Genomic DNA, 14,239 nt, shown 5'->3' with positions numbered 1-14,239 from the left:
GGACTAGGTCGATCCTGAATTCCACCTACCTCTTCGGAGGTATCCCAGGAAACTCCTTGGGGGATACGTCCGTAAACTCACATACCACGGGCACATCGCCCACCGTCACCTTACCCGCCTCCCGGGTGTCCATAACATAGGCGACATATCCTGTGCAACCCTGCTGAAGGTAACGCCTAGCTCTCGCTGCTAAACATACCGCTGGCCCTCGTTGCGGCCTCTCGCCCCGAACTACCAACTCTCCCCCACTTGGGGTCCTGATTCGAACCAGCTGATGTGCGCCGTCTATCACTGCCCCATTGGGGCTCAACCAATCCATGCCTATGATCACTTTGTTCCCCCTCAGCGGGATAGGAACCTGGTCTACCAGGTAACGCTCCTCGAACAGCCTTAAAACACAGTCCCGACAGACCTCCGACGCTCGCACCGACTGGTAGTCCGCAATCTCGACCTCTAGAGGGCAATCCAACGTGCCCGAACCGGAAACTTCTTGCTAAGCACAAGAGAGACAAATGATCGGGTGGCACCCGAATCAAACAACACTTGAACTGGGATTCCGTTCACATGGAACGATCCTAAGCAAGGCACATGATATATCAAAATCACAGTGACATAATATAAAGCATAAGGATAAGAATCATACCCGTCACCACATCGGGTGTAGCACGTGCCTCCTCGGCTGTCAGTTGAAATGCTCGGCTCTGAACCACTGGAGCCTTCATCTTGACCTTCCGGCCATCCACAACCCGACCTGTCGCTGGAGTCGGCGCCACTGTCGGCACCGCTGTTGCTGCCAATCTAGGGCAATTGGCCTTTTTGTGGCCCTTCTGATTGAAATGAAAGCAAATCAGGTCAGATATCTGAATCGCAGAGGTAGGGGCAGTACAATCCTTGCCAAAATGTCCAACCTTGCCGCACTTATAGCAACCTGAACCCGGCCCAGTGCGACAACCTCCCTCATGTGACTGACCGCATTTTCCATAGCGGTCCCGCCCTGACTGGCCCTTCGGCCTACCATCGGATCCCTTGGGCTTCTTCCCCGAAGCCCCCGTCGTCTGCCCCTCCTCTGCCTTCCTCTTCCGGATGTACTCCAGATCAATCTCCCTCTCCCTAGCCCTGGCAATCATGGAATCCAGGGTAGGACAAGCTGAAAAACTAACATGCTCTCGGATGTCAGCTTGTAGCATGTCATGGTAGAGGGTCCTCTTCATGTTCTCATCACCCGCATACTGGGGCACCAACAAAGCCCTCTCCCGGAACTTGGCGGTGATCTCCGCCACAGTCCCCGTAGTCCGTCTCATATCCAAGAACTCCCTGGCCAGCTGCTGAAGCTCTACAGCTGGCACAAACTTTGCTCTGAACCGGGTCACAAAATCCGACCATGTCATAGCCTCAACAGCTGAGGCTCCCAAAGAGTCACCAACCGACTCCCACCAGTCCCTAGCCCGGTCCCTCAAACACCCTGCTGGAAGTCGTACCTTTGACCCCTCAGGGCAGAAGCTGGTCAGCTGTGCAGACTCAATGTCTGCAATCCATCGTCTGGCAGCAATGGGATCCTTCGCCCCGTGGAAATATGGCGCACCACTCCCTCTGAAGTCCTTAAAGGACAGTGTGTGCGGCCCAGACTGGCTAGCCGCCATGTCACTTCAGAACGCCCTGAGGCGATCCTCCATCAGCTCAATGATCCCCTCCTTGATCGACCCGAAGATAACCGGCGTCCCATCAAGGATACCCCTCGTGATCTCGGACGCAATGAACTCGCGTAACCTATCATCCACATGCTCGGATCCTGCCCCCGAGCCCAATCCTGACCCGGATCCTAAACCTCCTGCTCTATGTCGTGTGACCACCATTCTGAAAATAAACATACGAATGTCAGGCCACATATACTTTCCAAGTTTCCTGGTTCCATCTAGGCCCTCCTTGGTTCGAGTACGGATCCTCTACTTCCAGTAGTACGGGCCCATACTACCTTCCACATCTATCCGTACTTTCCTCAAGAATTGCTTCGACTTCACCAGGTCCCTTTTACCGATACCCTTTTCACTGACCTCATCCTAGGCTTCCCTAGGGCACTCTCCGACCTACTCTCAGCCATCAGCTGCACTAGGAGTCCCCACCCCCCTAACTAGCTTGCAGATACTGTTACATATCCACTCCTTAGTTAGTTGGAGGTGGTCAGAACCCCCATAGTACAAAGCAAGCAACATTCGTGCTTTGAGTAACCAAACCAGGCATAACCTACACAGGCCATCCTACTACTGACTAAACAGTCCTAGCATACAACTCATACAACAGGCACATAAGGCATCCTTCCTAGATCCTTAGCCCTAACTAGCATGCAATTCTCAGAATCATATATCAGGCACACAAGGCATCCTCCTAGATCCTTAGTCCTATTCTAGCATGTAGTTCTCTAAATCAAAACCATATAACATAACATAACAAGTATGGGTATCTTGGGGAAAACTTACTTGAGCCCGACCGGTCGCTCGCATCACACACTTCATCTTTCTTAAAAATTTATCAGTTTAAACTTTAGAAAAACCATTTTTCCTTGAAAGATCTTTTAGTCCCTCGGTTTGAGTCCAGACACCCCCGAGGGTGTGTCCGAATCCCTCAAACCAGGGCTCTGATACCAACTTGTAACGACCCAAATTTCAAGTCTAAAAATTTCGTTTTTGAAGTAACGCATTTAGCAAACATTTTTACCAAGACATTGTCAATAAACATTCATTACAAAATCATAATGTTGTATTTCAAACCATAACATCAAAAGTATAGAAAATCAGAGTACAGTCCCAGAATCTTCTTGCGGAAACATGTGTGTGTGATGCGCTACTATGCCGTCGGCTCTTTCCCCTTCGACGAAGAGGTACCTGAAACCAAAACCAAAACTGTAAGCACAAAGCTTAGTGAGTTCCCCCATCATACCACATACCACACAATATCGTCGGTATCTTTCAACCGGTAGCCTTCATCGGTATCTTTCAACCGGTAATCAACATCGGTATCTTTCAACCGGTAACCATCATCGGTAACTGGGGACTATTTCACCCCCTGCTACTAACATACAGTCAACAGATATAAGCATACAGTCAGGCATATCCGGGTACTGACCTACCCTTGGGTCCTAAGGACCACTGTCAGGGAAACTAATCCCTACCATACACATAGCATACTACCAACACATAACCAGACCAAGATAACTATCACAAAGACCATTATCTTCTAAATACTCCTTTTTGGTGGGCCGGCATTGTGGCCTTAGACCCACCCCTATTGGATGCTAACTCACCTCAATGTCGTGCAGTGTCTGAACTATCCCCGGCGCACAAGTCGACTCCCTACGACTCCTTGATCCCTTGATTAAGCTGAAGATGGAATGAGATTTCTGGATCTACAAGCCCTAAGTCGAATACTCAAGCTCTTCTTCTTCCTTCCAAGCTTCACAAGTCCACAAAGCACCAAAATGACCTTAACACACACACAAACAACTAAGGTTTCGATATGCAGCTCTAGGAGAGCGTTTAGGGACAAGGGAGGCCGAGTTAAGGTGTTTATATAGGGTGCAAACCCTCATTTTAGGGTTTTTGTCCAGACAGCACGGACTCGTCGAGTCCGGTCTCTGACTCGCCGAGTCAGTCACTTAACTCCCGGGTCTAATTCGCTTCTACTCGACGAGTTGGGCCACCAACTCGCCGAGTCTCAGGTCAAAATGCCAAGATGCTTAATTTAAAAATACGTCCCAGGAACCAGGTGTTACAAATTGCAAGATGGAATAACTCAAGAAGATGAATTGCAAGCACAGACAACAAGGGAAGATACATGACCACCTGTAAGACCACCTCCTGGCCCACCTTCTAATCCACCTGCAAGACCAAATGCAAGGCCATCTTATAGGAAAAGAAATAAATCTGAGAGGATACTCTTGATGAAACTAGGCACGAATTTGGGTGGAGCAGGGATCACATATGAGAAACCTTTGGATTTAGAATGATGTGGTTGTTGTCTTATTTAATGTAGGGTATAAACTATGAACAACTTAAGTATTTTGTTTGTTTCCTTTGTGGTCCACAACCAAGGCACCTTTTGAACAATTTAGGGATTTTATCCGTGTTCTTTTGTTAAGACCAAGGAACCTTTTGTAATGGAATTAATTGATAATTGTATGCACAATTTAAGTATTTTGTTTATGATCCATTGATAACTATATGCACAACTATTAAAAGTACTTAAAGTGGGAATGACTTCCATTGATAACTGAACTCATATGTTGTTACATACATAAAAAAGTGTCGATTGTTATGACCCTACCCATGTGGTGTTATATATAAAAAGATTCCCAAACCCTACCCATGTGCTGTTACATACAAAAGATTCCCAAATGCTTATACAAATCTTCCCATACACTACCCAAAAGTTTATACAAAAGTATCCAAAAACCTATGCATACATTAGTAACACTACAACACTTCCTACATGAAACTATTAACCATCATCATGAACGCACATCCACAAACAAACCCAAAAAGTATTGCTAGTTTGATCTTCATGCAAACTTTTTCCCCTTGTTTTGTCTGTTTCAACACATATGTAGCAAACAATTGTTGCTCCTCCATCATGATAATATGCATATCCTTCATCTTTGACTCCATCCTTGTAGAACAACAATATGCATCTCCATTCGCACCCACTTTTCATTTCATTAAGTATGGTCTTGTAGTGTGCATACGGGCCTTTAAGCTCAGGATCAATCCAATAAAAGTAGTTGCATTTCATCTCGTTTAACTGTAACAAAGATACTCTCATTAAAATCACATTTGTATGAAGAGTACCCTTGTATGAAATCCATGGACAGTTTATCAAAGTATTTGGCATTTAGCCAGTTATAATGCCACCATGTTCTTTGAGTTACAACGTCGGAGTTCCAGATCAAAATCTGATGACTATTCGTTCACGTTCCAACAGTGGCGGTGGTTCCAAATTTGTCAATAATGGTCCATATACAACAACACTCCTCCTTGATGGTGCTGGTGAAGGCTGTTAAAGTAGGTGACGACTTTGGTGGTTTCCAGGGGCACATCATTATACGGGCCATAAGGGGTTGTGTGCCTCCCTCCTGATTTTTATTATTAGAATAGTCAATACCCCATTTTGTTATGCATATTAGGCCTAAATATTTACAATTTGGGCTATGCCCCCTGTTCTCTCCAATAGTCTGATCATATGACTAAAATTTTAATGATTGTCAAGACATCAACAATAATCATCCTTGTTAGTTATCCCTCCAAGGTTCTAGCCCTCGCTCCATCAGAACATCCCTCGCTAATCGCCAATTCACTGATCAGTGAGCACCGCTCCGCCGTCCACTCCCCGTTGGAATCAATCAACCATCATGTATGTTCTCACTTCTTATTTCTCCTTGTTTCTCTCTTATCTCTTCTCATGTTCAGTGTTCTGTGTGTGTTCTCCATTGGAAAAAAAATGTCAAACAGGTCCCCTGATTTTTATCTCCTAATCTGTGTAAATCATAATGATTGATGATTGATTTATTTCAAAATGTTAGATAAATTGTTACATACAGTTTGCATAATTTAGAAGCATTTTCAGATAAATTGTTGCAAATTTATGCTCATGATAGATGAATATTGCTGAATTTAGGTTAGAGCATTGTTATGTTAGATAAATTGTTGCAGACTTGCATACTTTAGCATGTTGTTTCATGAATCATGAGCTGGTGATTTCAGTTTTTATTTTTATAGATACAATCATACAAATCATGGGAAATACGAGCTTCTATGACCTTAGGACCTTTCCAAATATGTGTTAAAGAGTATCTTGCTTAACACATTTGATTGTACTTATGTTGTTCTTCAAGGAATTGTAATGTCGTGATATTTACTCATTTTTTTTTATTATTTTAAAACCATTTAACAGAAAATCAACGAAAGATTTTAACTATTTATTTAAAAAACATTTCCAAACAAACCACGCGTTACCAACTTTCAAAAGTAAACATAAAATTGTTATATTGTTATGGAAGTAAATACTCGAGTAAAATAAAACGTGTCCAAGTGGCATATTTATTAAAAACTAACTATCCAATAAGTGACCCAATCTCACCAAGCCATTCTCCTAAGCTACCCGCACCAATCATAAAGGCATACAACAAAGGAAAAAGTGTCAACAATTGCTTTGTGAGTCGACAAGTTATACACAAGGGAAAATACACAATCCCTTTATGGGTCATCCATAGATATCATGATAATAAAACAACCAAATAGAATGCAAAATTCAACTTTATATCATGAGGCATTTCAACTGTATTTTACACTAAGTCATTTTCATCTCAACATAACTAATCATAGTTACCAACTTTATTCAGCCGATTAATACATATTGTTTAACTTAATTGTTTATTATATGCAATTTCAATTCAGCTAGCTATTTACTCTGGTGTTTCTTAATGACAACCTACACAACAACTTAACCCCGCTCACTACTCGTGTGCTCAACCAGTTTACTGTTCTAAGTGGTTCATGACTTCCACCTGAGTTCACCAACCCCAAGACTTCAACTTTCACTACTCCGACTTGCAAAGTACAAGTACTTCACAGTGTCTGATGGGTGTCGAAACTATCAAACAATAAGTCCTATCTGCACTTATATGATTTGAAAATAAGAGTAATAATGACAAACATGGTCAATCCTTATAGAGTTGGTTTTATTAATAAATAAACCAAAATAGTCATGTTTTTATTCAAATACATATAAAGTAAATATGAGGGGAGAATTTGAAAACAAGTAAACTAAAAAAGGAATACAATAAAAGAAATACTAAAAATAAAATTTAAAACAATCCTGTTTGAGTTCTATTCACCTAATGATGCAAGTTAATGATAAACTGATGTCAAATTAGATTCTAATATAAGTTGGTACTTGAAAACATTAACAAACTCACACACTTCCCATTCACCAAGCTGTTTAACCAAAACAAGCTCTTATAATCAATGTGGAAGATTGCATTAAATTTTGTGTGAATGTTTCCAACAACATCTAATACTCCTCACAAGCTTGGGGACGTAAGAATGTGCTAGATAGATAATGACAAGAATGACCTAATATCAATTTCACAAGAATGACCTCCCAACAACACCGAAGTTAATTTCATCACAAATCTAATTTGATATTGTCACTTAATATAAATTTCACAAAACAATTACGGAATTCATAAAACTAAATGACAAGAATGACCTAATTCTAATTCAAGTAGCCACCACGAACTATAATCACAATCAAACTATTTGTTAAAACAAAACTTAAATTGCTAGATAGATAATAACTTACCCCTCAAATTTTAAAAAAGAAAATTATGTCCAAAGAAAGCAAGTATTAAAAAATTGCAACAAAATAGCTATCGATAAACTAAAAAAATTAAATAAATAACAACCAAAAACTCATTTTAATGATAGTTTTATACTGATAATAAGAAAATCAAATAAATAATAGATAGTCAAACGTTTAACATATATGTCTAACTAATTTTTATGTGAGCATATTTCAAAAAATAAAATTTAAGGATCTAAATTATAATTTATTAAACAAAATAGGTTATCATCTATCTAAAACAAAAAAATCTTAACTTATTATTATTAGTAAATGGATTTACGAATTCAAATTCTCATCAATTATTAGACAATTTTTGTCATTTATTTTACTTAATACTTTACATATATAAATATTAGTATTATGTGACATTTTACTTTATAAAAATTGAAAAAAAAACATAAATTGACATGTCGATATTATTTATTTAGAAAATACCATAGAATGACATGTGTCAAAACTCATAACAAATATGGAAAAATGACTTAGGAGGGTAACTACCTCTTATCCGTGTTCACATATTGACAACTTCTTCTTTTTTGTACATAATAAAGCAACTAACTTGTTTTAACTGTTTAAATTACACCAATATTATCGGCTAATACATGTTTTAACCGGTAACTCAATGGGAAAATGACTTAGGAGGGTAACTACCTCTTATCCGTGTTCATATAATGGCAACTTCTTATTTTTGTACATAAGAAAGCAACTAACTTGTTTTAACTGTGTAACATCCCAAAAATCATGACCAAAAATTTCGTTTTTAATTTAATACTAAAACCATAATTGTCAAACCATTAATTTAATACTCCGGCATCGGGCCCCACCCGACATCAGGCCCCACCTGGAATCGAGTCCCACTCAATATACATATTTGTCTCTCTTAGGCCCCGCCTGTCTCCGGGCCCCACCCACTAAACACATACAATCATATAACATGCTAACACATAAAGAAACATATTCTATTGTATCCCCGTTCTAAGAAACATACTCTGCTAATAATGAGATACGGAACATCGTCCGTACTCAGCTAGTGATGAGATACGGGACCTCACCCACACTCACCTCCCTACCAGACACATACAAGTATCACACAGACAACATGTATAATCTAACATGCAAACATTCCTCGGGCACCCGCCCGACATCAGACCTTGGTTTGGAATAACATACTAGCATACAATGCCTAGGGCTAACCCCCGGGTCTTCATACTCATAGACTACATGGGCTGGCATTGTGGCCTTAGACCCATTCACACAGTGAGGAGACTCACCTTGCACTGCTGAAGCCCTGGCTGGAACTAGCTGAGTACGGACGAAGTTCTGTATCTCATTATTAGCAGAGTATGTTTCTTAGGACAGTGATGCAGTAGAGTATGTTTCTTTATGTGTTAGCATGTTATATGATTATATGTGTTTAGCGGGCGGAGCCCGGAGACAGGCGGGGCCTAAGAAAGACATATCTGTATACCGAGCGGGGCTCGACGCCAGGCGGGGCCTAATGTCGGGCGGGGCCCGATGCCGGAGTATTAAATTAATGGTTTGACAATTATGATTTTAATATTAAATTAAAAACGAAATTTTTGGTCATGATTTTTGGGATGTTACACAGTTAAAACAAGTTAGTTGCTTTCTTATGTACAAAAAATAAGACGTTGCCAATATGTGAACACTGATAAAAGGTACTTATCCTCCTAAGTCATTTTCTCTTTGAGTTACCGGTTAAAACATGTATTAGCCGGTAATATTGGTGTAATTTAAACAGTTAAAACAAGTTAGTTGCTTTATTATGTACAAAAAAAAAGAAGTTGCCAATATATGAACACGGATAAGAGGTAGTTACCCTTTTAAATCATTTTCCCAACAAATATCGATGTGTTTGCATCTATATTTTTGTTTGAGTGACTGTAGACCTCATATACAAACATATCACAATCTTAAAAACACATAAAAGTCTATATTTTTTAATTATTAAGTCATTTTTACGGCAACTATATAATAAAATATCCTTTCAAATGCAATGTTGTAATTTGTTATTTGGATGAAAATATTTTGAGAAGGGCCTATAAAAGAAATAAAGGTAAGGAGAGGGGGCGATATTTGAAATTATCGCAGTCGGTAGGATCGAGATTCCACCATTATTCGGATCACAGAAGTAAGGAGAAGAAACTCATAAATTGGGCACTCTAATGCAATTTTGTTATGCGATTGACCCTAACGAAATTACAACCTCCCTTCGCTAAAATTTCATGTCCATCTTGCCCTCTCAAAATCTTGGTTCATCGTCATCTTCATCTAATCTTCACGCTCAAAACCCTAATCCCAATCATGGATTCAATCTCCCACAACCCGACTCTCCTTCCCAACCAACTCACACCCTTCAATCACTCCGAATCTCCGGTCCTGTCGATATGCCTGATAAACTCACAGGTTCACCATCCTATTTCCACCTTTCTAATCTTGTATATTCATTCTTGTACGACCTCGGAACCCTAGAATTTCTATCTCCAAAACTTTAATTTTGGGGCCACCATTACGCTAATGTCATTGTTGTGTGAAAGTTATTGTCTTCTTGAATTAACATCTGTTATAATGTGTTTGGGGTTCTTGGTCTATTAGTTTTTTATCGTAATTCTTTTTTGACTTTTTCAGCAGAACCTGCTGCTCCAACACCGAAAACTTCTGGTGGATCTTCCAAAAAGGTAAACTTTCTGGGCGCCATTGATGACCAGGACTATAACTTTATGCTTTTTTCTTTTACTTACAATAGTAACTCGTTCATCACTACAGGTGAAAGAAGACCATAAAGTAAATGGCAAAAAGATCCTGGACCACCAAAAATCTGGCCAATCTAGTGTTGGGTCTTCTCAACACAAAGGCTCCCCTGGAAGCCAGCAGAGATCTCGTTATAATCATCAAGGGGGCACTCAGACATCATCAGGGAGAAAAACACAGGCAGTTAATGGTAATCATTTGCTGAATTTTCACTATGATCCCATTACTCGTCCACAAGCAAGGGTTAATCCTCCAAGAAAATTACCAAAGAGAAAACCTTACAACAAAGACTTGTTTCTCCAAGCAAATTATAAGTTTGTCTTGTTGGATTCTGGCAATCATGCTCCTGAGTCAATGGATCCAGATAAGATGTTGCAGTGGGAAGATATCATATGTGTAAAGTACTTCACTCCTCATCCCACAAACTGTCCAATATGTTTGGAAGAACTTTTGTGTCCTCAGATGACATCATGTGGCCATATCTTCTGTTTCCCGTGTATATTAAGATACTTTTTGATGGGAGAAGATGATCATAAACGTGAATCTTGGAAGAAGTGTCCCTTATGTTTCATGATGATATCTTCAAAAGACTTGTACACCATCTACATTGAGAATGTCAAACAGCATTGTGTTGGTGATACCATTGAGTTTATGCTTTTAACCCGCGATAAAGATTCTTTAACACTAAATGCAAAACAGAAAGAAGGTGTCAATTCATTCGACTCCTTTTCAAAGTTCACTTTTACAGTAGATGTTGAACTTTCAGTTAGGAAAGCAATGTCTGAACTCGATAGTTGGCTTGCTAGAGCAGAATCAGGGCTTGTTGATGACATGGAAAAGCTTCCATATGTTTGTGCTGCAATGGAACAATTGGAAGAAAGAAAGAAATATTGGAAGGAACATAGGGATCTTGATGGGGTCAACTCTCGTAATAATGAATCTTTTCATTCGGGTTTGGATTTTAGTGTGGGTGTTAGTGGTTCAGTTATGTCTGAAGAACTTTCTGTTAGTAGGTTGAAGTTGGTTGATGTTAACGAACCTGTATTGAATCAAACTGCTGATGTGGATGAACATGAACCATATGATGGCCAAGATGAAGCTTTATCTTCTTCCTATGAGGATAGCAAAGGTATACAGTTACCTTCTAATGGTTTTACAGATAAGAAGATCAAGGGATCATACGATTTCTATCAGGTAACTTTTATGAGCATCTTATTTGTAGTGCATTCCCTGACAAGCTTCCCTTTTGGTTTAGATTGTATCATTGGTGGCTATGAAACCCTACCCATACATGTAAAGCCATGTAGTTACATAAGTACAAAACAATCCCTCTCATATTTGCATCCTAAGATTGATAAGAGTAAACCTTTATTATTATAAAATTATGTAATTTATAACCTTATGTCTGCCTCAAGTGTAGTAACATTAATTTCTTACTCTCTGTTTCTTTGCAGGCGGCAGATGGTCAACACCTTATACTCCATCCTTTAAACATGAAGTGTCTTCTTCATCATTATGGAACATATGATAATCTTCCTCAAAGGTTGGAGTTTTCATAGATATTCATGCATCAAATTCTGCATCTGTTTCCTTTTCTCCCTTTTGAAACTTAAATTCACAAAATTGCAGGATTAGTGGTAAGATTTTTCAATTGGAGAGTGTTACACAGTCAGAAGCCATGAGGAGGCGATATCGCTACTTGAGCCATTTTTCTTTAACAACCACGTTTCAGGTATGCTTCAAAGCTTGCTTAAATAAAAAAAAATGTCATTCTTCTGTGATGATTTTGTCTTATTGTTGGTGCTCATATTTTTCAGCTTTGTGAAATTGATCTCACTGGAATTTTGCCTCCGAGTTCTCTTTCTCCATTTGAGGATGAACTGAAAAATAGGGAAAAGCAGAGGAAGCGCGTTGCCAGAAAGGTGTCTATGTGCTCTTTTATCCTTTTATAACTTTGTGTCATTTATTTATTGCTATAATACAACACAATATAATATATATATATATATATATATATATATATATATATATATATATATAATTTTGTTTGTTATGTGGATGATGAGGGCATTTATGTGTTTTGTCCCATTAACATCACTCCCGGTGAATCCAATGAATTCCAAAATGCAGTAGAATCTAAAGGGGTTTGATCTTGAAGCAACAATACTTTAAAGTTAAAAAAAGGTGATAACTTGTTTTACATTTTGATAAGAATTTGTGATGTTTTACTTACTTGAAGGAGCAAGAGGAGAAAATGAAGGCAGAAGCTGCAGCAACAGCTACACATTATGTGGCCATTCCTTTTGATGCACATTCTTGCTTTGATCATTCTCCTGCATTCTCCTTGGATGACTTTGAAGGTACTATCTATCTATCTATCTATCTATCTATAAATGTTGACTTATTTCTTGAAAAGAGTCGAGAGTCAGCACTCACTAACATCACATGTTAGAGTTAGACAATATGCTGTTTGTTGACTTGTGGCACAATCAACAAACTTAAAGTAGGGCCAATATCTTCAAAATTATGTTATATTGAAAGTATAGTGTATTAGTATGAATTTAGTCATGATCTAAATGTATGTTTGGTTTGAACTTTGAAGCTCTGGGAAGCTCTTCTGTAAGTGTAACAACACCAACACCATCATCAAGTAGTCCTCCAGCTGCAGTGGATAGGCCCCTGTTTTCAAATGTTGCTAGGCTTGGTTTTGCAGCAGCACATGATTCTCCTAATCTTCTAAGAACAGCAGAGGAAACTGCTTCTTCAACTGGTAAGCCTTGAAACTCATTGTATTTGTTTGTTGCACATGAACATCTATCTCTCTCTCTCTCTCTCTCTCTCTCTCTCTCTCTCTCTCTCTCTCAGGAGCCAATACAAATCCAAACAAATATCTTCACCCCCTAAAAGATTTATATTACCCTCACACCATAACCGAATCTATCCTTTCCCTCCATTCTAGACTTAACATGTAACAATTCTGGTTGATCTTTTTATAATTGGTATATTAGCAATCTCATCAGATAGTGTTTGGTATGATGGATGGAATTGGAATTAAAAAGAAGTGTTTATTTTGGCTAATGGAATGGAATGTGGACCATTCTTGAACGAATGTGATTCCTTCCAATTTGTTAATCTAATCATGGAATGGAATAATAAAATAAAATAAACCCCATTTTTTTTTATTTATGTAATAAACACATCTTTTGTAAAATCAATTACAATTTTTAGTTAAGTTATGCTAATGACTCATTCCATTCCTTTAGATGTGTTTCTGAAAGTAGAATGCTATATAATTTATCATACAGGCTTGCCAATGGGAGGTGCATCATCTTTTGCAAATGTTATATCGAGGGCAAAACCTGTTGAAAGCAACAAGGGAAATGAGATGGGGAAGAAAGGAAAGAAGGCAAGTAGAGTTTTGTTATCAACCTCAGGTGCTCGTCGCTATTGAATATTGATACGCATGTTGGAATTTTAGGGAATTCAATATCCTACTCTAAAAAAGTTAAAAGAAAAAGGCAATTAATTGAGATTTTGTTACGCGGTTTGGTGTCATGGGTGGTGTTGCAAAAATGAAACAATCTACGTTTGTTTTGTTGTAGTAAACTATGCTATATGCTATTCTATCAATCTTGTATGTTGTAAGACATTAATGAATTGCTATAGTAAAGTAGTAATTGTTTGTATTTGTAAGTAGAAATGTAGAATGCTTGATGCCATTGCTTTAGTTGATTTGTCCATAAATGAAACAGGGTTTAACAACCCCCCAACAATTACCAGCAAACCACTAGCTAATACATTGGTAAAGCTTTCAAGCTATCCATAAATATTTTAAAAAAGGGTTTCAAATATATATAAAAAATAATGAGTTATTGTCGTTGTAGCCCAAAAAACATTAGTATATTGGTTTAAATGGTCCATGGTGATTATTTTTTGCATTTGAAGAGCACGAACTTATGTTTTACTGTTTTAAAAGATCATTTTGGAAAATCTAAAGGGTGACCCAGTGACATCCATCCTAATTAATTGTTTAACAATGCCATGCAATTATTGTGTAGATAAAACGATTCCAACT

General features: G+C 38.7%; 1 protein-coding gene across 2 annotated transcripts; it reads left to right on the top strand.

Moving 5' to 3' along the window:
- Window positions 1-9,503: 9,503 nt before the first annotated feature.
- On the top strand, window positions 9,504-13,850 carry LOC145093543 (RING/U-box superfamily protein). 2 transcript variants are annotated; one of them, XM_079031694.1, is made up of 9 exons: window positions 9,504-9,819; window positions 10,045-10,091; window positions 10,180-11,358; window positions 11,619-11,707; window positions 11,794-11,896; window positions 11,982-12,086; window positions 12,404-12,524; window positions 12,767-12,934; window positions 13,470-13,850. In XM_079031694.1, exons 1-9 carry the CDS (start codon window positions 9,639-9,641, stop codon window positions 13,613-13,615), a joined length of 2,139 nt encoding a protein of 712 aa, XP_078887820.1. In that variant the 5' UTR covers window positions 9,504-9,638; the 3' UTR covers window positions 13,616-13,850. The 2 variants fall into 2 exon arrangements, with proteins under 2 accessions (XP_078887820.1, XP_078887819.1); XM_079031693.1 differs by having other exon boundaries at window positions 10,042-10,091.
- Window positions 13,851-14,239: the final 389 nt, after the last annotated feature.

The sequence above is a fragment of the Lactuca serriola genome, chromosome 3 (genome assembly GCF_051521515.1).
Source record: "Lactuca serriola cultivar US96UC23 chromosome 3, Lser_US96UC23_V15, whole genome shotgun sequence".
In the NCBI taxonomy this organism is placed as follows: domain Eukaryota; kingdom Viridiplantae; phylum Streptophyta; class Magnoliopsida; order Asterales; family Asteraceae; genus Lactuca; species Lactuca serriola.
This window is presented reverse-complemented; position numbering and strand designations above follow the sequence as displayed.

Excerpts from the sequence above, each read along its gene's own strand:
- LOC145093543 (XM_079031693.1), top strand. The coding sequence starts at position 9,639 with ATGTCCATCTTGCCCTCTCAAAATCTTGGTTCATCGTCATCTTCATCT. Across the intron at positions 12,087-12,403 it reads GGAAGCGCGTTGCCAGAAAG|GAGCAAGAGGAGAAAATGAA; the intron begins GTGTCTATGTGC and ends ACTTACTTGAAG. Across the intron at positions 12,935-13,469 it reads GGAAACTGCTTCTTCAACTG|GCTTGCCAATGGGAGGTGCA; the intron begins GTAAGCCTTGAA and ends TTTATCATACAG.